This window comes from Xiphophorus hellerii, chromosome 1, assembly GCF_003331165.1.
Source record: "Xiphophorus hellerii strain 12219 chromosome 1, Xiphophorus_hellerii-4.1, whole genome shotgun sequence".
NCBI lineage: Eukaryota > Metazoa > Chordata > Actinopteri > Cyprinodontiformes > Poeciliidae > Xiphophorus > Xiphophorus hellerii.
Window position 1 is genome coordinate 11,416,840 of NC_045672.1, and position 24,634 is coordinate 11,441,473.

At 38.9% G+C, this 24,634-nt stretch overlaps 1 protein-coding gene and 1 long non-coding RNA gene across 2 annotated transcripts in view; one reads left to right on the forward strand and one right to left on the reverse strand.

The window, feature by feature from the left end:
• The first annotated feature begins 1,463 nt into the window (after nt 1-1,463).
• Nucleotides 1,464-2,679, forward strand: LOC116725656 (uncharacterized). The gene is made up of 3 exons (XR_004340442.1): nt 1,464-1,760; nt 1,850-1,981; nt 2,078-2,679. It is a non-coding gene; the product is annotated as an uncharacterized LOC116725656 (long non-coding RNA).
• Nucleotides 2,680-3,569: 890 nt separating this feature from the next.
• LOC116725545 (histone-lysine N-methyltransferase PRDM16-like) overlaps nt 3,570-24,634 on the reverse strand; it is a 210,225-nt gene continuing 189,160 nt past the window's right edge. The window contains 14 exon segments of the mRNA XM_032571667.1: nt 3,570-6,936; nt 9,155-9,335; nt 10,375-10,632; nt 13,462-13,633; nt 14,362-14,531; nt 14,859-14,936; nt 15,038-15,210; nt 17,602-17,689; nt 17,822-18,978; nt 18,980-19,000; nt 19,002-19,498; nt 20,434-20,587; nt 20,770-20,935; nt 21,061-21,262. Coding sequence (XP_032427558.1) covers nt 6,802-6,936; nt 9,155-9,335; nt 10,375-10,632; nt 13,462-13,633; nt 14,362-14,531; nt 14,859-14,936; nt 15,038-15,210; nt 17,602-17,689; nt 17,822-18,978; nt 18,980-19,000; nt 19,002-19,498; nt 20,434-20,587; nt 20,770-20,935; nt 21,061-21,262 — 3,452 coding nt within the window. The 3' untranslated portion in view covers nt 3,570-6,801.

Genomic DNA, 24,634 nt, shown 5'->3' on the forward strand with positions numbered 1-24,634 from the left:
TCTAAATTCAGAATGTTCCAGCCATGGTCAAGATTTGTGCCACTCATATTTGAAACTACTTTTTCCTGTTCCATGGAGTGTTTTGGGTGATGCCTTTAAATTCAGCCGTACTGTTGCATCATCTTCATGTCTTGATTTATTTTTAAAAAATGTATATGTGTGTGTTTTGATAGTATGGTCTAAGTGTAGTATTGTTTTATTGAAATAAATATGTGGAATGCCATCATCAGCTCATCTTATAACGTGTACTTTTTCTGTTTGTCTATAAATATGTGCAAGCAGTAGTGCTGTGATGCAGGGCAAATTTCAAACTTATTCTGACTATAAAGTAATGGATGATCTGATAAATTTGATACATCAGTTTGGACTCAATTAAATGGCCAATCAGAGAAAGAAGTCAACCAAAAGGCCCTTTCCCAGGGCAGCGTAAAGACCTTTGAAAACGGAAAATCCACTCACCGCTTTAGTGATGGAGCTTGAATCATATTTCATCAGTAAATGAGGTCACTGATGTTTTCATTTCCTTACATCACACAGACAATATATTGAGGAAGCAAATGCAAGTTAAACTTTGCTCCCTAATCCTGGTTCATTCATTTACAATAAGAAATCAAACTCTTGTCAGAAACATAATCTGCATGTTAATCAACATTACTATATACAGTATATAATCTATATAATGTGTATTATCCCTCCAAAATCCCTCCCTCGTTTTAAAATGTTTATTTTATTTTTATTTTTAGAAGATGGTGTCTAGCATGTCAGTTTGTGTTTGATGGTTGCAAGCTCAATTTCAAATGACAAAATCCAAAGATAAAATTGCTATCTTATAGAGTGGGAAAAAAACATCTTGTAATGATTACCTGGCCAGTCGCAGATAAAGAAAAGATATTTTAGACGTGAGTCAGCTTCAAAACCTCAAACGTGAACTGCAAGGCCTTAAGGCTCGAGAAAAGAGAAGATGTTTCTATTTCTTTTGTTAGTCTTTTCTTTTTCAACAGTTCAGCTTCAAGGACAGAATGAGCCTAAAGGTGCTGAACATTTAAAGCAACTTAACTCACCAGGTACAGAACCAGGAACTGTTTCTACCCTCCAGCAAGTCTGTTCAAATGACATCCATGCTGTCCTAAGAGAGGTGAGTGCATCAGTTGCAGGACTGAAGGTGGGCATGGAGTACTTACAAAAAGAAAATGAAGGTATGATAATTCACTTTTAAAACCTGACTTTACCAAACCGCGTTAAATAAACTTGAACCAATGAACAACTTTTGGTTCTATTTTAGCCCAAGCAACAAAGACAAGAGAACTGGAGCAATTGTACCAAGGTATAACATTATGCATAGTGCAAATTCACAAGAGAATTTATATTGTTTCTTATCTTACATGGGGACTTGTATTTAAATAAGCAGACATGCAAGTCGTCTGTTTATTTAAATAATATTTTGCCAATAAATGGAAATCTGAGTTATAACTATTTTAGTGTCCAAATCAAATATTAAAATCAAAGAGAACAATAAAGTTTTCTTCCATCATAATGTCTAAGCTATATTTCATTATGCGTTCCAATGTAAAGTTTTTCATTTTAATTGTGGTGCTGGTAAATCATCCATAAAACAACATTGCCTGCAGTAAATTCACTGATTTACTTCTCAGTACCTTTTATCATTCTAATTCCAGCACAGGGAGATGAACTACAGCAACTTAATATCAGAACAAACTCAACACAAAAGCAGGTGGAGGTTCTGAAGAGAGAAGGAGAAGGTTTGTTCAAGTTCTGGTTGTTATAACACTGGATCAAACTCATAACCGTCTCAAGAGCTGTTGCACACAACAATATTTTTCCTCTTCAGTGAAACAAGTGGCTTTCTCAGCCTCCTTAATGGCCTCAGGTGGAGGGGACATTGGACCTTTCAATGCATACACGTCTTTGATCTTCAGAAATGTGGTCTCAAATGTTGGGAATGCCTACAACCCAAACACAGGTATTGCAATTTTATTAACAAAACACTTATTTATGCAATATTAACATTAGAGTGGACTGAATTACTGGTTTTAAAATAAAATACAATTTCCTACAGGGTTTTTCACTGCTCCAGTGAGAGGTGTCTACCACTTTAATTACCACATCTATGGACATGGACATCCTTCACATGGTTCAGGTGCTGTGCTGGTCAAGAATGGAGAGTACATTTTTATGGCATATGAACATCAGACTACACTCGGCGCTAACTCTGCTAACACTGTCACGTTCCTGTTAGAAGGTGGAGACGTTGTATATTTGCTTCAAAGGGCTCATACAAGGATTTTTGATGATCAGTTGCATTATACCACGTTCAGTGGTCTTCTACTTTTTCCTTTGTGCAATGATGCATGCTAAGTGATTTGTAGTAGGGTTATAGTGCAGTGTGAAATGTACACAAAAGATAAACATACTGCTCAGAAGACAAAATGGCACAAATAAAATATAAATTTACTTCGCAAAGGGGGCAGTGGTATTAAGATTAAATTACCATAAGGTATTTTTTGCAGATAACTTTTATATCATCAGAATGACAAAATATTAATCTTAAACCATATACACCAAAGTATAATTCACACTATAACAGTGGGATTTTTGTACTGTTTACTGTATGTATGACTTGATTTGATTTGATTTGATTGAATTTGAAATAAACTGCATTAATATTGATTGAATTAAAAAATTCTAAAATGGGCTGAGTTTCTCAACGGTTACACTGATCTGGAGGAGAAGGCTGATCTGTGCACAAGTATGAGGAATACACATAACCTTCACTTTAAAGCAAGACTGACATGTTTGAACTAAACTTTTAAAAGTGAAAACCGTACTGACAGTGCTATTAAATACTCAGTAGCTCAGTTAATCCTTTGGTGAAACCATTCGAACAAAACAAGTTGTCTCAGACAAGTAAAATATCTGGGGAGCAGGTATGTAAAAGCAGGACACTTTCATATTAATTTCCAGTACATAATAACTTTGACATTGGAAGCACATCAGAAGCAACTCACACAACTCAAAAACCTGACAAGAATTAGCAATCTACAGAATATATTTCATTTCCTGACCTTTTGACCCACATAAGGGGGAATTTCTCAAAACCTTAGCGTGCATTGCAAGATAGGAAATGGTGACACAGCAGCTTTTTAAATAAATGTAAAGGACAATAACCAGGGACTAAAGATGTGCCAAACAATTGGTCAGCCTGTGAACAACTACTTAGCCTGTGAAGAAGAAATAGCTAGTATGCAAACAGAGCAGGTCATAAAGGCTGTTAACTCTTATAGCTACATTTGCTTCCAACCATAAAAAATATACAATTCTACAAAAGTGTGGCTGGATTTTTAAGGAAAACAAGTATGACCAGCTCAGGCTTAAAGATATTAGTACTTAGATTATCTAACTTTATTAGGTACTTCCAAAATATGACATTTATCTTTAAATCAGTTTACCTCTGAATCAAAATAATTAAATTAAAGAATTTTATAAAGTCCCTTGTCCGAGTAGTTTATCAGCTACTTTTAAGAATCTAGAATTAAATGCATCACAAATCGTAAAAAGCACACAGGTTTTATTGCATATCAATTTCATGTATAAATTCTTCATAGCATTGGAAAGATTACATTTGGTATACATTGCTATTCTACAGAATTAACATCAGAGTCATATCTTTTCAATGAAATTTCTCTAAAGTACATCTGCCATAATCACAAGCATCAAAAGAACTGCAATTCCAGAATTGTTCAATATTATTCTACAATCCTTTATTGTTTTTCATTAGGTCTTCTCCCGTGAGTCGTTTCTATGTCTTTCAGAACCTGCCCACACATCTGCCAGGCAGTCAGAACTTGAAGTCAAACCTACTAGCCTAAACACATGTACAATAAGTGCATCTACAATTTTTTTTCTCTTACTTTTTTTTTTCTGTTTTTGAATTGATACACATTTCACAAATGGACATCATTATGACTGCTAAACACGTCATGCACGATAACTTTTTTTTTTTTCCTTTGTTTTCAATAAACATAACAGAGGCGATATACAACTCAGATTTTAAACAAAACAAGCACCATCCATTAAAACCCATATTTTTCAAAGGTTTTTTTTTTTTTTTCTTCTTCAGACAAATGCACCATTGTTTTTCATTCTTTAAAATACTATACAGTTAAAAAGAAACCGTGTATTTTATTTTATTTTTTTTTTGACTTTCTTCTGTAACAGTTGGGCAAAGAGCAACCATGTATTATTACGCTGAAAAAAAAAAAAAAAAAAAAATTTCAGTGACCAGAACATTTTGTGAAGTTGCCAAAATGGAATACTTCAACGCTTTCAATTCAGTTGCTTCGCACAGCGCGTGATTATTACAGTAGTCCATGACATGAATAACTACACATAGTCAACCTAAAACCTTAGTGACCCAAGTCTTTACATTTTCTAAGCACAAATTGAAAAATAATGTGTTTACAATGAATGGAATTTCATTCAGTAGAATTATATATATATGTATATATAAAAGAGACTTTAGTCTTAAGAAAATGAGATGACGCAGCAGTCCTAGCATCACACTACCACCTGCTGTTGTGAATAAAAATTACAGTGCTTTAGTTTTATTCTCATCTCTCCTTGTTGAGTCCAGCTGGCTCATCTATTGAAAGTCCAAATCAGCTTTAAAAAAAAATGGATCTGGAATCTAAGTTCAACCAAAAGACCAAACTATATCCAGTTGATGGTCTGGTCCCAGTTGCTTTAAGTGCTTGTTAGAAAAAAAACAACAAAAAAGAAAAACAGCATCAGGCCTGATTATAAAAGTCTAGAAGGGATGGGAAGTGATCCATAAGGCTAAAACCCAGCAGCCTTCAAGTACCGACTGTAAATGTGTTCTGCTGTCTATGACACAGCCGTCTTCGCAGACTTAACAGAATTGGGTCTCAAAGCAATTAATACGGAGTTTAACAAGTCTGACCAACAAACTTCAGGATGACCACTCTGTTCTTTAACAATCATGAGTCAAATCTCTTCATATATAATCTGAGAACCTGTCACCTTCATGCCGTTTTGACTGGGTGCTGTGAGAATTTCCGACCAGACAACTAACCTGAGACAAAATCGTTTTTAAGATGACAACTTGCAGGCTACGCTACAAGCGATGCATGCCAAAAAAAAAAAAAGAAAAAAAAGAATATAACATGAGCCGGAAGAAATCCAGATTCAGTAATGATAACGTAATGCCCTTTAACTGACATTCAAAATGATATTTGTACAATTATGCCACTAGGCAGAGAGGGAAAGAAAACAGCATATTGAGTTAACTGTTAAAGTGAAACAATTAAAGGAAAACCAGGGTTAACCTGCCCACTATGTTCCAATGCCAAACAGGACTCTAAAACTAACTACACTTGCATTTAACTATAAATAATAACAATTAAAAAACAACAACAACTAATTAACTCGTGGGGTCTTTTAATTTTGGCACACTAATCCGTCAAAACCAGAGATTCAGAATCTCCCCCTGTGCTTTGACAGGCGATCCATTTTCCTTCTTCAAGAAAAACAGGGATGGAAAGACCTTTTTTGTTTCTTCATTTTCTCTTCTTGAGTCTCAACAAAACAACATAGAAATAAATACATGCACACACTTTTGAATTTAAACATATAATGTTATTAGGGAAAAAGAAACGTGACAGCAAATGTGAGGCCTCTTGGAAATGAAATGATTGTCAAAGAAAAAAAAAAAAGACTTCTAGCGGTTATTTGGCACATACCACTCTGAATATGAACGTCTAGGCTATTATCATTTTTACATCATATGACAGCAAATTTGGTCCTTCTCTAAAAGTAATTAAATTAATAGTTGAGTACTCTTGTGCCTAAAGAGAAGCAATACTGCAGTATCTATAGTAAAGAAAGTAAATACATTTAATTGATGATGCAATAAACAAAACAGTAAAACACACTCTTTTTTTTGTATAATTTAAGTTTTAACATGAACAAATTTAGTAGCCAATTTTAATAGTTATTGGCCCACATAGCTCATTACATCATCACATTTGAACGTTGGACATCATTCTCCATGTAATCAGTGAAAAATCAACAGTCTGCTGGTTCAGAGGATTCATTTATTTTGTCTGGTGCTTTTGATTCTGAAATTAAATAAAAATGTAAAAAAAAAAAAACAACAACAAAAAAAATTAACAAGATTAGTCGTCATGACTTTTGGAGGAAAAAAAAAAAGAAAACCTGGAGAGAATCACTCACAAGTCCTCTATTTCTGCTGAAACAGTGCCACCTGGTGGACATGCAGTGCCAGTGCTGCAATGCTTGCGTCGGGCATTGTGCACAGACTTTAGAGACATTATCAGTTCAGTAAGTGTCTTTTAAGGAGCCGTTTTACAGAGGTGACTGTGATGCTGCAGGGAGCATTGTGCACTGGGGGGGAGGATCAGAGTGACGCAGAGTTTCAATGCTCTGGAGAAGCATTCATCATGTCCTTCACATCAACAGGAGCTTAGCAGTGCTTTCTCTTAGACAGTCTTGCAGGACACCTCACAAGAGGGACACGTCCCCCCCACCCCTCTCCTCCTCCATCGTACTCGCACAAACACATAACATGTGAACACAGGCGTAGCCGCGCAAACTCGTCCAGCTCTGCCTTGAATGTGTGTGACAATGAAATCCTTTACGGCCTTCTCGCCTTCCCGATGTCCAGCCGGTCTCTCGTTTCTGTCCGTTTGTGAGACTAAATGTTCCCCCTACTTTTCCTTCCGTCTTTCCTAGGCCTCTCTTTGCCTAGATATGGTTGAGTGGGTGAAAGCTGCTCGTCTCAGACGGTCCGCTTCCCATGCTCAGCCAAGCGTCCAGAGAGTTCTGAGAGGGTGCGTGCAAAGGGTTGTTCTCCGAGAGAGACAGCATCATTGCATAAGCCTGCAAAGGAACAACAGTTGGATATCAATTAAGAGAAAATCTGCAAGGTTCACCTACAGTATATGCACATGTTTAGCAATCTCTCTCTTTCCCATTTAGTTTCTCATTTCCAGTGATTGTGTTTGACATTCATGAAATAATATCAAAGAGTATAATAATAAACGTTGCTGACTAATTTAGGAACAACTACTTAAGAAAATGCAGCAGCCTAAAACATAACTAATGTTTGTGCTTCGTGATTTGACATAATTCACTTCAGTCATCTGGGCCAATTCACAAAACTCTGCATCTATTTACAAATGATGGAAAATAGTTTTCTTAATTTTATAATTGGTACTTTTTCAAAAAGTTGCTTTACTCTTTGGGTATTTATCAGAACTCTACAAGTCGTTCCTGACACTAAGGTGAATGGCTCTCTGCTGTTTTATACCCCCTTCACAATGTTGTACATGGACATGAAGATTTAATTATAACTCAAGTATTGTCTTTCTACATGCTCTTTGGATGACAATATGACTGCAGCAGATGTTGCAGCTCTAAGATGCCATTTACATCACTCTAATAATGTGTTTTCCACCCTAAAGATTGCTTCTTATACTGATCCTCTCGTCACACTAAGATGTTCCAGATCATCAAACTAATGTTAATATCGGATAAAAATAACTTTAGTAAAAACAAAACATTTCCAAATGATGTTTCTCATATAAACATTTAACACATGTATAAATGTGCCCTTGTAAAATCCTGATTTATATTTGACTAACCACATTATTTTTGGTTTATTGTTACAAGCCACAAACAGGCTGGATTACAATAGACCCACAGAACTAAGAAACCACTTAAATAGAATTTATTTAAAAATATGAAGTAGGCTAGAAAGTCTCACAAAAAATATAAATAAATAAAAAAAAACAATTTAAAGAAATTTAAGAACAGATGAAAAGCGAAAGTTGTTGACAACTGCATGTTTGGAAAGGATTACAAAGTCATTTCTACTTCTGTGGGAATTTAGCAAGCCACTTTGAGAACCATTATTCACTAATGCAAGACAAACATGAAACCATGGTGAAACTTTCCGAGGAGTTGCGAACCAAGCACAAGGTTTGCCCCAGTAAATTTGCAAAGCCTGGTGGTTGGGTGCTAGGGCAGTCATTCATCCAGCGGCCCGTTGTGTTTTTGAGTTAAAAAATGTTTAAAGTTGACAGGAAATTTGAAAATACAACTTGATCACTATGTGTTACTGAAAGATTGGAAGATTAATACCTGAACACCAACTATAAAGTCTTAAAAAATGCAAACATTTTAAAAAGACTTGAGTAAATAAGCAATGCTTAGCCTGGTGGGGGCACAAGTAAAGCCTGGTGGCCCGCCAGGCCTATAATACACTGGAGGAAACCCTGAAACCAAATAACTTAAACAGCTCGTTGATGACTTATCCAGGAGATCACAAATGGACTCCATAGCAAATCTGCAGGCCACACTCGTCACAGAGAAGAGGAGTCTTCATGGTTCAACAATAAGATAGAGACTGGGCACAAAGGCCCATGTTAGATTTGTCAATCTTGATGATTCCAAGATTATCAAGGAAATATTTCGTGGGTTGACAAGCCAAAAGTGGAAACTGTTGGTTCCATTTCATCTACTGCAAAAAAAACTAACAGCATTTCAGGAAAAAAAAAATGCAATTCCCAGACTGAGTCAAACCTGGAGGTGGCAGTGTGACGGTTGAAAACCACTTTGCTGCTTCAGGACCTTCATGACTTCATGACCATAATTGACAGAACCATGAATTCTGCTCTATCAGAAAATAATAGGAGAATGTTTGGCCATAAGTTAAGCTCATGTGGAACAATCTTCCAAGGTACACCAACAACTCATGAAAGGCTAAAATGAAAAATGAAAAATGAAAGATTTCTGAACGACCTACTCTGAGATCAAATTTAAACTTGATTGAATACGTTTAGCAAAACCTAAAATAGGTTTTGTGCAGTTGAAACTGCCTTGTACTATGATCTGAAACATCTTAGTGTGAAAAAAAAAACAATGCATGTGATATAAATAATTATCATTGTATCATACACAATACAATGAATACACGTGACAGGAAATGACACGGTATAGTATACACTTCGTTTGTTGAAAATTAAACTTGTGTATGTTGATGGTCTCAAAGTCCCCTCCCTATTTTAAACAGATAACCCAAAATCCAGCAACATACCTGGGTTTTAGCCTGCCTGTACAATGTTTCTTTCAATGCCTCAGACTCTAGTGAAGTGTTAAATATGTCTTTAACGTCAAAGGACTGCTCATCAATGGCTGCTTTACGTAAACCGTCCAGGCTCTTAGGGAAGCTGGGCAGACCCTCCAGATCCAAGAGAGAGCCCTCCTCCTCTATACACCTGCACACCGACGCAGGGGTGAATGAAAGGATGGAGCAGTATGGAGGGATTGGATGGATGGATGGATGGATGGATGAGTAAAAGTAGGAAAAGTCAAAGATTTGGATGAGACAAAGGGAGCATTAATCGGATTTGAGAAGAGGAAAATGTTACAAACAGGAAGTAAAATGGGGAAAGGTGAAGTGGAGATAAACAGAAGAAAGGTACAGTTAATTAAAGGTTAGAAAGGCAGACGGGACAAACTGACAAAGTAATAAAAAGCTTTAGGGAAAAGATAGGAAGCTGACCTAACATGAATAAAAGAGGAAGTGAAGCTAAAGAGAATCTGAAATTCAAGCCCGTCTCCCCCTGCATGCCTTATAAACGAATTCATACCCCTTACACTTTTTCCACATTTTGTCACATTATACTGGATAGGACATATGGGAGGATTCTACTGTACATACTACTAGACCAACACAAAATAAGGACACGTTTGTAACGTGGGAAAAAAAGTAGAACTTGTTAAGTTAATTTGTATGCAAAAATCTGAAAAGTGTGGCAGGCATGTGTTTTCAGCTATCCTTACTTTAATACACCCACATCAATTCCAAAACAGACGTTTTTAGCCGAATTGCAAAATGCTTGTCTGTGGGGAAAACGAACGAAAGGCAACACAAGAAAAGGAAAAAAGTGAGAGGCCGCAAAAAAACTGCAATAAAAATGAGAGACTGGTGAAAACGTGTTCGAAACACTTTCAGCTATAATTGAAGCAAATGTGGTTCTGCTGACTCAGGTGTGCAAAATACAAATGCATGCCACACTTTTAAGCTTTTTTTATTTGTGAGAAATGTTACTTATGTACAGTTTAAAGCACTGTACATATCAGTTTAGTAGTTGAATAAATTGGAATAAAATCAATGCAAAATTGCTATTTTTTTATATTAAATTTGATTGACATATATAACTCATTGTTTTGCAGTGCTTGAAAGAACTTACTTAGCCTAACTTAAGGATGAATTCTTAGTTTTGTTCAGCTTTGTTTTTGCTTAGCACCGACCTGCGAGTGTGTTCATAGCTCATAGCTAACGGAGCCGTCTCCGCGTCTTCCTCTTCCTCGTCCTCCTCGTAGACTCCCGTCGTGACTGGAGATGGGGACTCCGGCGCCTCGTCGTGCGACTTCTCCGTCAGGCTGCCTTCTTCCTCCTCCTCGTCGTCCCCTTCCACCTCCTCTTCCTCTTCCTCCATCCCTTGCAGCCCTAGCTTGGAGTTGGACAAACTGTGGCTGGGCGGGCGCTCCTCTTCGGGCTGCTCTGACCTGCAGAGGTAGGAGAAGTGAGAACATTTTGCTAGCTTCAACTTTTATAGACTTATGTTGTCAAAGCAGAATGCAGTTTTGCTTTTTTTATGCAGAAGAAAAAAAAACCCCTTTCAATCATAGTTTGAAAATATTTTCCACATTCTGAGAAAGTAGATTAAAACATTTACTCGTTCCAAGAGCTTTGAATGTTTTTTTTGCTAATTTTAGTTGTTACAAAAATATGACACAAACAGTCTGGCCCTGGTTACTGTTACCCATTTCCTACCCGTCCAAATGCATGACTCATCTTTCAGAAAAAGACGTAATCTGATGACAACGTGAACAGTACAACTCCGGTGTCCACACAAACAACATGGGTGCCGACAGTCTGCCCGGAGCTCTTTTCAAACAACCCGGCAGATGATTAATTGGCCAGCAACCCCCCAAACAGAGTCGGAGACGGCCCCGCTCCACAAGCCGCTTCACACCTGTAATGGTGGAACGTAGCTGGCGTGGCTGAGGGAAGATGTCGGCTCTGCTGTGAATGGGCTATCAGCACGCTACCATTACAGACTGCCATCTGTACATTTTCCAGCCTGCGTCTCAACAAAGTGCAGTTCCTCCATCACCCCCCAACCACAATGTCATGGCTCATGATATCATTTCCTTTGGGATGGCAAATTTACCCCTTGCATTTTTTTTTCTTCTTGCCGAACTGTGGACATTCATCAAATCGGACAGGGTTACCTCTGGGAAGGGGTGCACGGGGACAGGATTGGGTCACACACAGTGGGTCGGTCCAAGCGGGTCGAGAGGCTTTAGGGGGAGAAAAGTTCTTCTCTTTCAATCTAGATTAAATATCACCATAATCAAATTGCAGAGCTACTCGGCGGCGCTGGTGAATGGAGAAAGAAGCGTAGCTCGAACACAGGGGGGGGCCTGGGTTTTGTCATTTAGTCTAAACACGTCAGTTGGGTGTTTGTGTTAGTGGGCTGGAGGTATGGGTACCGCAGGCAGATTGGGGGAAGAGCTCAATCATCGGTGGATCTCCCAGATAAATGCCTAAACCAAATTCCCCCTCAGGGTCCTCCCTGTCGTAGACAAGAAACCAGACCCAATTGGGGTTTTATCCAACTCTAAAGCCAAAGCCGTGACCTGAGGATTAAGGTTATGGAGGTAACTTCCTTCCTCCTAAAAGATGTCTTTCTAGAAATATATCCATGAAGATCCATACTCTGTTATTGTTGTTTCAAACTTTTGCCTCAGAATCAGCAGCATCTCCAACATGGAAACACTTCAAAAGTTTTCATGAGCTTCCAGGAATTCTTATTTTGACTGGCTGGAGTTTTGAAGGAAGGGGAACTATGGTTGCGGGGGCGGTTAAAAATGATTACAAATAGCCATCCATAAATGTGTGTTTGTGTTCCCAGTTTTGCTTCAGTCACTCAAAGGGAGAATAAACAGCAGGCTGTCTGGTAGGAGGACAGAAAGCATAACATAGTCTGAATTACAGATATTAAAATGTCAGGCTATGGCTGTTGCAGATGAGACTCTGTATTGATCCCAGATGGCAGAGGGGGCTAATTTGCCACTGGGCCTGCTGGACGTAATGTGTGTTGACAAGAAGAAAGTGGGGAGGGGAGGGGGTATGATGGAAGAATGGAAAGACAAAATGTGAGACTACCAGAAGGGAATTCACAACAAGAATGAAAGTGAGAGAGTCAATAAAAGAAGGCAAACCACTGATTAAGAGAAAACATTTCATCCCTTCTATTTTTTCTGTTAGTCAGTCTTTGGAAGATTCCCACAAACTGAGCATTGGTAATCTAGAAGCATGGAAGTCGATCCAACGTGACATTTGTGGGTGGAGGTAGACGGATGGTGCCTTAAAAAAACTGTGATGGAGCTAAAGCAACATATCTGCAAAAGATCTTAACAATATGGGAACAGATTTGAAGAACATATGGCAGATACAGCTTTGAAGGTGATGGAGACTAATGGCAGGCATGTTTAAACCACTAGGGGGCACTGTATACTCAATGCTAACACTGATAGCGACTTACAAAAGTATGTATACCCCTTGAACCTGTTCATAGTTTATAATGTTACAATTGCAGAATTCATTGAATTATATTGAGGTGTAATGTGACAGGTTGACACAAATAGCGTCATTATAAAGAAGAAAAGGGATACATGGCTTCAGTGTTTCCTTTTACATATAAAAAACAACTAAAAGTGTGACATAACTGTATCTATTGTACTTTAATTTGTTGCCCCCCAAAAAGCCATTCAAACAAACTACTTGAGAAGTTTATTATTTATTAAACAGACTATGCCTATGGGTATTTTCATTTTCAAATGAACATAGTTGCTCTATGATGGCCTCAGAGGAGGATTAGAAAACATTTGTGAAGAAGCAGCATCACAAAGACTAAGGGACACAGCAGAAATGTCAGAGAATAAAAGTTATGAAGCAGTTTAAAGCAGAGTTATGTTGGAAAAACAATGTTCCACATTTTAAACATATCACAGAGGATTATTTAATTGTTATAAACATAGAGTAAGGCACAATTGGTCATACATGCCCATGAACTGAACCTGTCTGGCTAAGCAATTTATTTATTATAAATTTTATTAGAACATACACAATAAAGGTGTGTAATTCTGCAAGACGCACTACCGTAAGGCAGAACACCTAAAACCGTTCCCGTTACTCTGTTTAAATTACAACTTCTCTTTTCCTTTCTTCAAATTTAAATCCACAGCTATCTGTACATTTAAATACATTAAGAGCGATCACAACATGTAAAACACATGGTGTAAATGAAATAAGTGCTTTTGTCTAACCTTTTATCCGTGGAGCTGGAGGCCTGGTTCATCTCGCTGTTGGAAATAAAGTTGCGAATTTCAGAGAAGTACGAGTCCTCCTTCTCGTCTAAAAGTGCGTGATTGTCTGGCTCGGAGTTTGGAGAGGAGATGGTGGTTCCTAGGTTGGAAAGCATCCCGGACTGCTGGCTGACTGTGACGGGAAAAAAAAAAGGAAGAAAAATTCATGTTCAAAGGTAAAACTAAGAACTTTGACAAAAAAAATAAACAGCTGCAGAAGAAATGTGTAATTCTTTTTAAAAATGCCAGTGTGAAAGCCTTAGTATATTTTGCCAGAAGAAAATACGGTATTTTTGAAGAGGAATGCCATTTTGGATCTGAAAAACAACTATTTCAAAAGGTTTATAAAATTATATAATATTATTCTATTCCAATTTTACACTCTTATTGGGCAACAATGGTTGAGATACAGCAAATAGAAGTATGAGTTATTAAGATTATTATGGCACAGGTGTGATGACCCTTAAAAACTGATCAATGGTTACTAGCTTCATGTAAACTTGGTCAAAGTGGTAAAAGCCTGTTGCATTGTCTCCTTTCAGGTTGTCATATTAGCCACACATTAAATCATGTGTAATTTAGATGTTAACACAAACAGGCATTTACTCCTTTCATAATGTTTGTATTCCTTCTATAATCAGTGGCATACCACCATACATGCAAGTCCCTCTTTCAGTAGATTTTACCCATTTCAAATCATTCAAACATTTATCTGGGTGATGATTTTAAATTTCTGCACATGTTATGGTGAGCCATTTATCATTCGAAACCTTTAGCCAAGCAGTCCCTGTTTACTAACAACTTTCAACGTGCTTCGCCTCAGTTTTGTCAGAGAAGCAGCCACAGATGTGGCAGCCTCACCAGGAATGTTCTCATGCTCGTGCTTCTTGAGATGGCGGTCGAGGTTGGTTTGCTGACCGAAGCAGCGATTGCACAGGTGACATTTGAAGGGTTTTTCCTTGTTGTGGATATTGCGGACATGACGCTGAAGGTTGGAGGAGATGCTGAATGAGCGGTCACAGTATTTACACCTGCCAAAGACCAACAGAGTCATTGAAATATAGGTTAGAGGTGCAGCAGCACGATCAGGGCGTTTCATTCAAATGATGCAGTCAGGTCTGTTATTGTCATTTTTATAAATGCACCTGATTAGGTGGGAAAGAAGATAAACAGTAAAATGTGCTAGTTTCAGATATAAGATAGGGATACGGTTTTAGATAAATAATGTGCATCATGCTTAAACATAAAAATGGAGCATTTCTGAAAGGAGGGTATTTGAAGAATAAGAATACTCTAAAACATGAGCTAAAACTATATGATAAATAAGAAGACAGAATCCAAAAAAAAGCTGTAGAAACCTGTAGGGCTGCTCCCCTGTGTGTGTCCGCAAGTGCCTGGTGAGGTTTGCTGAGCGGGGGAAAATCTTCCCACAGTACCTGGCGGGAAGGATGGACATTGAAGGCACATTATCATTAAAGAGTTTAACTTTACCTTCATTGTGATGGAGTAACCAGCGAAACATCCATAGTGTACTAACCTGCAAGCATAACGTTCCTTGCCCTTTCGAAGGATTGCTTCTGAGAGGGAAGGTGGTGGTGAGCGGAAATTGAACAGTGGATGGGTCGGGTGTTGCAGCGTATTGGGCGGCATGTCCAGTTTCAGGGCACCAAAGCTCTCCAGCTTCTCTGTCATATTTTCCATGGCTGACATCTGAAAGATGTCAAAAAAATGTCATATACTTTTGAAATACATTCAGTTGGATGCTATTTTGTGCTTGGCTCACCTCCCATGAATAATGTATAGTAGATCATTACATGAATATTTGTGATAAATTTTACACCAGGAATTTTTGTTGTGAGATTCCATGTTCAGTTAGCCTGAACTTGTTTGGTATCTTAATTTAGCATAAATAAAGATGAGCTAGTTCTTGAGGCAGAAGTTAGCAGCTAATCGAGGCGGGGCCCAAAGTAAAGCAGATTTTTATTGTTTTAAAACAACTATCTCATAAAGATCACAGTTGTTGTTTTTTTTTGCAAAGTCTAAGTTTATAAACCTTAAACTGCTATCACATTTTCATGGGATAGCCAATTAGATAGAAGACACAAAATGGAGGTGATGAATTCTTCTGTATGGAAGATGAACTGAGAACAGAGCTGAGAGTATGAGGCTTTTATCATTAAACACCAAAGCAGTCCAGACTGAAATTACAAAAAGGGGCACAAGTTCATCTGATTTACTTTATTCAAGGATATTTTTGTTGCTCATAGCAGTCTTTTTTTCCTTTTAAGCCATTCTCAACTCCATGACCAATTAAAAATCTAAACTGATAATTTAACTATGTACCTTTTGCCATCCCTTGTTTGTATTTGTTAAAGTTGCAGAGCAAGTTTCTGGCATCAACAGTGTGTCACCTAGCAACTAACTCACAAAACAGGCTAAGTGAACTGTAAGCTATGTTTGTTTAAAAATGTGGTCAATGTGGTTATATGCCTAATTGTAAAAGTGCCTTCTTGTGGTCAAACAATAATGCTGCTGGTAGCAGTCAATACAGGAGATGCAGGGTAGCATACTGGTAGAACCAATTTTTCCCTTCATACAGGAGATTGATGTCATGGTTAAAACTAGGCAGTTAGCAACCAAGTTATAATAACTAATAGAAAGTGAAAGAGTTATGTACCAGAAGCACTAGCAAAGCAGTTTATATTAGGGTATAATGCTTGTTTCTAAAGACCACTAACCCAACTGACTTAAGTGCCCCTTCTCCTCTGAATCAATTTAAAGAAGTGTTTTGTTCTTTACCTCTTACTTTTTTGTGACAAAGCTGCTGTTTTAAACTAGCAAACTTGCAAAGTACAATATAGTTTGTGATACCCCCTACTGATAGCGGCTTTCCTTCCCCTAGAAGCCTGTGAACAAAAGAGGCCAGCCACATAGAAGTTTATTTGCCAAAACAGGCTTACATCCTTCCTTTTATTAGTGAATATGGGACGGGAGAGACACGGGGACAGACACTCCGTCGCTATGTGTTTATTCGTAGTCTGAGAAACGGGTATAGGGGGTGTGGGGAGATTCCGTCATGCGACTGAATTAGAGGTGGCATTGTGTTTGGATCGCTGGGAGGATCACAGCTGGGACACTCCCATATGAGAAGTTTTTACATGGAGGCCTGTGAAAACATTTTATCAAGGGTATAGTAATAAATTACGAGGCAACAGTATTCAAATGGGAGCCAGGGAAATGCCTGTTGTAGACTTAAATCGTAATCCCACAGGAATAGCAATTTGCTCACAAATTTAATCAAGAACAGTACATTTATTGTATGTGTAAATATATATGGATCTATCTGGATATTTACGAGAAGAGAGTATTGCAAAGTCATGCTTAATAGAGGACACAGATTTCCAGGTCAGATTAAACTGCTTCCCCAATGAGAGGCCCCTATTCTCCTGGACACAAACACAGGATGTCCTTGATGGACACAGTGCTATTATCTAGCCAGCCAGCCAGTCACTGAGAAAAACTCCTGAAGGGTATTGACTTATTGGCTGGCCTTTGGACTCTCAGTACATAAAACAATGCCACAAATAACAGTGGCATGGCCAACTGAGGCAATCTGTTCAATTCAAACGGGTATTTTACTTTATTAATAATATTATCATTCTCTGTAATCAAGATTTGTAGAGGTAGGGAAGGTCTGGAGACAGTCAAACAATGTTGCTGATTATCAAAGGACGTGCTATAACACACCGTGTCTTCTGGAAAAAAAACGTGGAGTTGACAAAGTACACAGGCGCCATTTGGTAAACAAAGGAAGAAATCACAGAACCCTTGAGAAAATACATGAGCACAGAGGAGTGAAGGAGCAAAGGGGCTTATTAATTCAGGTTGCAGTGTTGTGGGAGGCAGAAGCTTAGGATTTCAATGTAATTCAAGTTAAACACCTTTTTATTTAAGACACAATATAAAATAAATAAAAGTTAATCCCTTTCAGGAACAATATGTTCATTTGTAACATGTTTAGGCCATTTGCTTGCTTTCATGTCAGCGTGTTGAAATCTCTCTCTTCAATAAGATACATATAGTACATTGAGTCTAGTTTACCTGTGGATGGAAGAGTGGTGGGGAGGGCCTCAGGATCTTCTCCTTCAAAGCTCCAACCGGATCAAGTAGCTTCCTCTTTTCCACCCTGCTGGACCAACGACAAGGGACAGGGTTACGTACCAAGGTCAGAGTTTCCCTAATGTCTTTAAACCTGACATCAAGTTCTACCTTGTTGATTATGTGAAAATGTTAGGTCCTGGTCTAATTGGGGCTGAAATACCTGTAGATGGGATCCATGAAGAATGCGGAGGGCTTGGCATAGTGCAGTGGTGGCGGCTGATGCGGCTGTGCCTGCGGTTGCTGGTGCTGGGTTATGGAGGGTTGGTGCAATGACTGCGAATGAGGATGAAGGAATCCCACTGAGGTTTCGTCTTTATGGGAGACCACCTTGCCGGCGCCAAAGATATGATTCTTTCGATTTTGGGGCTCAGCTGGCAAGCCGTTGTGACCACTTCGATTTCTGCTGCCAATGCTGAGGTCCAGTGGCTGCTCTTCATTGTTAGATATCACTACAGGACCACTGTTGTTCCCAGTACTGCTTGGGTTGGATGGGTTTGTTGGAGCTGGAGGAGTTAACTTGGCCTCCTTGGGTTTTGTTGTGAGATCAAAAGGTGACTCTGTGGTGGGAGCAGGAGCTATGGGGGAACTTGAAACCATCTTGTGCAGCTGTTCACGAGGGGATTTGGGCTCCGCCTTCAGGAATATGCTAGGATTGAGAGTGCCTCGATCAGCGCCGAAAGGGTATAGGGAGTTGTGGAAGTTGGGTAGAAACTGAAAGGGAAACATGGAATGGTAGGGCAGTGGACCCATCTTTTTCTCCTGATGAAGTCCCATCAAAGCAGGACCAAAATATTTCTCAGCTATGTTAGCAATTGCTTTAATGGAATCGGTGGTGGCTGCATTGGCATTTGTGGTGGTAGGAGGCAGGGCTTGCTCATCAGGTGGAGGAAAGAAGGAGTGCTGGGATAAAGCAGAATGAAAAGGGCGATCTATAGAAAGTGTTCCTGAACTAGACACAGCTGATATCAACGCACTACTTGAGTCCTCTAACTGGTTTCCGTCTTGACTTGACACAGTGCCAGACGGCTTCCTCCTTTTACCACTCCTCTCACGTTCACTATCACCTTCGCTCTCCAGGTCAGAACCGTCACCTGAAACAGTACCAGTGGTGGTGTCCAAATCTGTTCCACTTGTGGTATTAACATCTTCAAGGTCACTTCCATCCGACATGTCTGCCAGTTTAGATTTAGGTTTAGTTTCTCCACTAGAAGACAAATCAAGCTTACTGTCCTTTTCCTTGTCTTCCAGTGGACTCAAACCACTAATGCCATTGCTGTTTGTGGAGTTGACAAGTGACAATGGTGGGGCATCTAAGGGGACTCCGAGGGAGCTTAACCTCCTTGACTGCTGCCTGCTAGTGGGCTCTTTAATAAAGAACTGGGAGGTAATAAAGGTGGCCGTGGATAAAGAGTAGGGGGAAAGATACCTGGAAATCCATGTGGGAGGGATGGGAAGCCATGAGGTCCTGTGGAGAAGGGCAAGCCAGCATGAGGGTGAGGTCTCGAGGGAAAGTAGTCAGTGAAGCCTAAACCTGACTGGTTCAGTCCTGGTAGGTGGGGATGGTGGGACTTGGCTTTAGCCATGATGGGGCTAGAGCTCATGGCAATTCCAGGGGTGAAAATCCCCGCTGGAGCGCCATAATGATTTTTGCCCTCGCAAAAGCGGCGATGCTTGTTGAGGGAGGAGGTAGTGCTGAATAACTGCCCACAGTCCTTACACTTGATCTGGGTACGACAGTCAGCATGCATTCTCTTGTGACGGCAGAGGTTGGAGAACTGGGTGTAGGATTTGTGGCACACCTCACCTGGGGACGCAAAAAGACGTAGCCCATCAGGGCCTGGTTAAACCCATTTTAACACTGTCTCTAACTATGCATACCAAATCAATAGCATACAACACAGACTACAGATGCAACACTAACAACAAATTGTAGTTTTTTTTGTACAGCATCAGTCACTTGGTGTGTCTTTTTTCCAATTAATAAAAAAATATATCAAACAGATTGTAAAAAGATGCAAATATGTAATAACCATATGGTTGGGAACCTTAATCCCTATTCATGCACTAGGTTGACTTAGCTTTAAGACAATATTTAAATATTGCCTTGTTTCTTCTGACGGCCCTTAATATATACTTAATATTAGCATTTTGGAGTGACCCAATCAGAGACTTTATTCTAATACAGAATATCTGGGAGGAAATTCAGGATTAGAGGGTTTCCAACTTCAATCACATGGAGCCCATCACCAGAGATAAGTAAAAAAAAATAGAAGAAACCTGGGAAAACCTGGTCAGCATTTATATTAAGGGTTTGATTTCTGCAATGCTGACAAAGATTTTCATGCTTAAGTGTAAGTAAGTCTACAGCATGACTTTAAAGGTTAATGTTCACCGTTCACCTAAAAAAAGAAAAGTAGCTTATGTTATTTTCAACCACTGATTAACATCCAACAAACGTTAAATCAAAATACCTTGCTTCAGAAATAAAAGTTGACGTTGATATTTTTTTTAAAAATTGTGTCCCACTGGTAATTTGTTGAAGGAAACAATCCAAATGAAAAACAATAGTGTCACCACCTGATATCCAACACATACGTAAACAACTCAGTTAAATCCCAATAAATATGAAATCTCTGGGCCTTTATGTTTGGGTCACAAGGTGTACAAGACCCACAGACCATATGGAGCAAATCTATTAAAATACAATAAAAAAAAGGTATGAAATGAATTAACTATTAGGAATTTTGACATCTGCCACAAGCTCTTACTTACAGATAAAGGGTTTGACACTGCTGTGGATGTGCTTATGCTGTTTGAGACCTGACGAGGTGGCAAAGGTCTTGCCACATTCAGGACACGTGTGAGCCCGTGCTCCCACGTGCTGGGAGCGGATGTGCCGCTGAAGGTTGCTGGGATCTGTGAACACCTGAAAAAGCAAAATAAAGAGCATGACAACACAATGTTTGCCATCGCTGAAGCCACAAAATATGTATAACTATTGAAATATGGCTTGCTGTCTGAATTACCAAAAACTGTGTATAGTACAATAAAGATTTAGCTCAAACAAGTCAAAACAGAAAAAGCCTGTGTGTCCAGTGCACAACTTACGTGCCGGGTATGCTGTACCTTATCACAGTTTTCACACTCAAAGCGCTTGCCACTGTCATGAGACATCTGGTGGCGGATGAGGTTGGATTTCCAGTTGAAGGCTTTGGGACACTGGTCACACTTGTACTCCCTCTCCTCTGTGTGGACTATCATGTGTTGCCCCAGACTTTAATAATAAAAAAACAAAACAAAACAAAAAAAAAACAGAACAAGCATTTGAATGCATCACATGTGCAATATATGCTGTTTTCTAAAAAAAAAAAAAAGAAAAAAGAAGAGCATTCTGTGCACCTGTACTCGTTTGGGAAGATCTTTTCGCAGTCCTTGCACTCGTGGATGGGCTCATCGCTGTCCTCCCGCTCCTGTTTGAAGTCCTCTCTCAGTGCGTCAAAGATGGATCCTGCACTTGAGCATGAGTACTTCTGATGCCGTCGCAACTCAAGGGTTGAGGAGAACAGCTCATCGCAGTCTTCACAGCGGTACATTTGCTCGTCTGCAAAAGCCCATTTAGACAGACATTTTCAGATACGATGTAAAAACGTAATCATAATCAAATCTGAAGTATGAAGTAGTAGGATTTCTTTTTTCAGATTCATTTTTTCTGTTAAAATACAATGGTTGAGTGTACAGACTCATGTTATTTTAAAAGCTTTTCTGCATGTCATTCTATAAATTACTGAAACATACATCAATTTTTCATATTCATAAAGAATAAATATGAAATCTATTTGTTTCTGGGTTTATGACTATTTTTTTCTTTACATTTTTCAGTAAGTGCTTGGCTGTGCACAAAGTACCAGTGTTTAGTAACTAGCCGAAGAAAAAGGATCTATTTCCACCTTTAAAAATTGCTCTTGTTACTCATCAAATAATCTATGCTGTTTTGCGCTTTAGTTACAGCTAAACAAACTTGTTTTTCCAAAAGGTAAATGTAAACAATCCTGCAATTGACAGCTACATGAAATGGAAATCAATTACCAGTAAAATGTGGGCTTCATTAACACACTTAATTACTCGTTGAACTAAGTGTTCGCCTCAGACTGCAAGACTCAGACTAATAGCACGCAGGGGAAACAATAGGGGCAGGTCTTCCTCTTCCATGCTGATAACCTTTACAATACTTCTCACAGGCAAGGTCAAACACATAAAACCTAGACCACCTTTCTCAATAGCCAATTCCTGAGTCGGACGCCAAGTTCAACAGACAGAAAGCCCAGCGGAGGGACTTTGTGCATGGACGTGTGAATGTGTGCGCGAGCCGGTGCTCCTGTGAACATTTTCCAAAGTGAGCCGCAAGGAGCGGAGGTAAGCAGGGTTGCGGCGGCGCCAGCCCAGTGGTGATTTCAGCGTCAAGCTGCCATGCCTTCTTTGCCATGACACCGAGCACCCACTGCCCACGTCGCCCCTCAACCCCTTTCCCTTTCCACCAATATGCCACCCGCTCTCATCCATCAATTCTAGCCCTGCTAAATGAGTTTATCCAAAATGACTTACAGTGCATGGCTCACCTGCTTTCTACTCCATGTGACCATTTATCCAGCTGGAACTTCTTGGAAACATTAAAAGAGCATTAGAGCACCAACATCCAGTGTTTCTAACCTTCACGAGATGCATGAGTGACCGCCTGGTCAATGGAGCATTACGCAGAGCTCAAACGCCACACTAACTAGCTCGCTTTTGACACTGATTTGTGCATGTATACCTTGAAGAATGGATATTAAAACGTCTCACCATTTAGGTGATTTCAGAGTGGAAAATGTTGAAAAAAACATGACTCGCGTCCACTCACGTTAGACTTTTGAGGACCTTAATAGGTGGAAAAGCTTCTGTTTATGTTAAAGGTAGTGAAACAGGCGCTCTGGTAAAAGCAACACAAGTGTCCATTGTGAGAGCGGGTCTGTGTGTCAGAATAGGCATAAACAAAGGCGTTTGCTCGGTGCATATCAGTGTACATGTGTTTTTTCAGTTAGTCTGCTGTGTGCGAGTGGGCTGGGGTGGGATTGGGGTGGTGGAGGTTATAAAGTGGAGACTAATAGCTCTCTGGGAGACGAAGGGAGGCACAATTATGTGCAGTTTAGCAGCTAATCTGGGAGCATGGGTGAGGTCTCGGGGGACTCCTCAAGTCCTTTACTTCAAATTCCTTCTTCGATAAGCCAGACGCAGAGAGCAGGGCTGCACTGCCAGGCGCTGCCTTTCTGTCTCAGGCACACAAACAAGGGGAGACCAAAACACAAAACGTCTTGGAAGGTGGACTCTGTCTGTGTCCTCCTTCTAATTGTCTGTCTACCTGCTCAAAATAAAGTATTTTCCAATAAAAAAGCACCTGTAATATATTGTTTCAGTTTAGTCCTTCTCTCACACCAATACACAAAGCCATGGGCTTTAGCTTTTATGCACATATTTTGGTAGGCTGCCTCATTCTTATATCTTGTATTCTATCTGTATACACACACATACTGACACAGATGAAAAGAACAAATAACTATGCCCACTTAATCTTTGACCTCCACTTAAAGCACACCAGTTTCCCTCTTTACAACAATCAAACTGCTTTCAGCCGTTATTTCCCGCACTTAGTTTGGCAACGACGTCCATGCATTGTCTGTATGTCATGCAGACATGGAAACTTAATGAGCTGCAGAACATCTTACAAACATCCTGTTCTCCCTCCATCAAAGGACTGTAAAATCATTGACGAGTAAAAAGTGTCTTTTTTTTAAATAAAAAAAAAAAACAACAATGTTACCTGACAACAGCGCTTCACTACAATAAGTCCAAGATGTTCAAAGAGGAAGAAAAAAGGCCAAGTTTCAAACCAAACAAAGCGGTCTAAATTAGATTATGGAGAGAAAGTACTGGACATATTTTCTCTGATGCCCAGCACACACGGACAGTTCAAAGGAATGGCAAGATCTACCGGAACATCAAGCTAAACTATAAGGGAATATCAGGATTGTCTTTTTATAATTTACAATTTATGTTGGAAATGAAGTCTAAATAAAAGTAAAGATGATTGTATTTTTGAAATCATAATAAAAACAAAAGTATTTTAACATAAGCAATTATAAGCTTGATTCAATAACTAAATGCAGTGTGTGTTCATGGCACACAGAAGAAACAGAACGAGAGGAACATAAATATACCATAAAAAGCAAAAAAAAATAATAATTTATTGCAAAGGTTTGGCTCAACCTGTTGTTGACTAGATATGTTTTTCAGGGATTAGAGGCCACAAGCTGCAAGTTTAAAACAATTTCAATGTAAAACTGTGTTTTAGTTTCAGCTTTTATTGAAAAAAATTCTTATAGAAAACAGAAATAATTATGCTGCTTTCATTGTAAAATCGCTAAATTAATTTATGGCACTTCTTTGGTTTGAAGCTATGAAGGCCTCAGCGTGGTACTGAGAAGGTTTGCAGTAAAACCCAACATCCTCAGCAGTTCGGTAGCTTATAATCCGTTTACACTTTGATACAGTAAATTTACAGTGCATCCTGGAAAGCATATAAAAAGGACTGAAACGTGCATTAGAGTGATCATTTATTGCAGTTTATTCAGTTTTTACAGTACTGGGCCTGTAGATTAATGTTGGTCAATTTTGTACAGTAGTTAGCTGTACAGTCCTGATGTTTTAAAGTTTGTTAGTTTGACTTTAATTTTACTAAAAACTGAGGTACTATGTTTTCAGAGAGACGTACGAGAAAATTATTATTATTAATAATATTACTGTCTCTATCATTAACAAAAATACCACATGAAATAATAGATATTTTGTATTTATTGTAATTATTATGTGATGCAGGTATCAGATGTAAAGAAATAATGGATATTTTTTTACGAAACATGATTGGATCAGAATTGAAGCC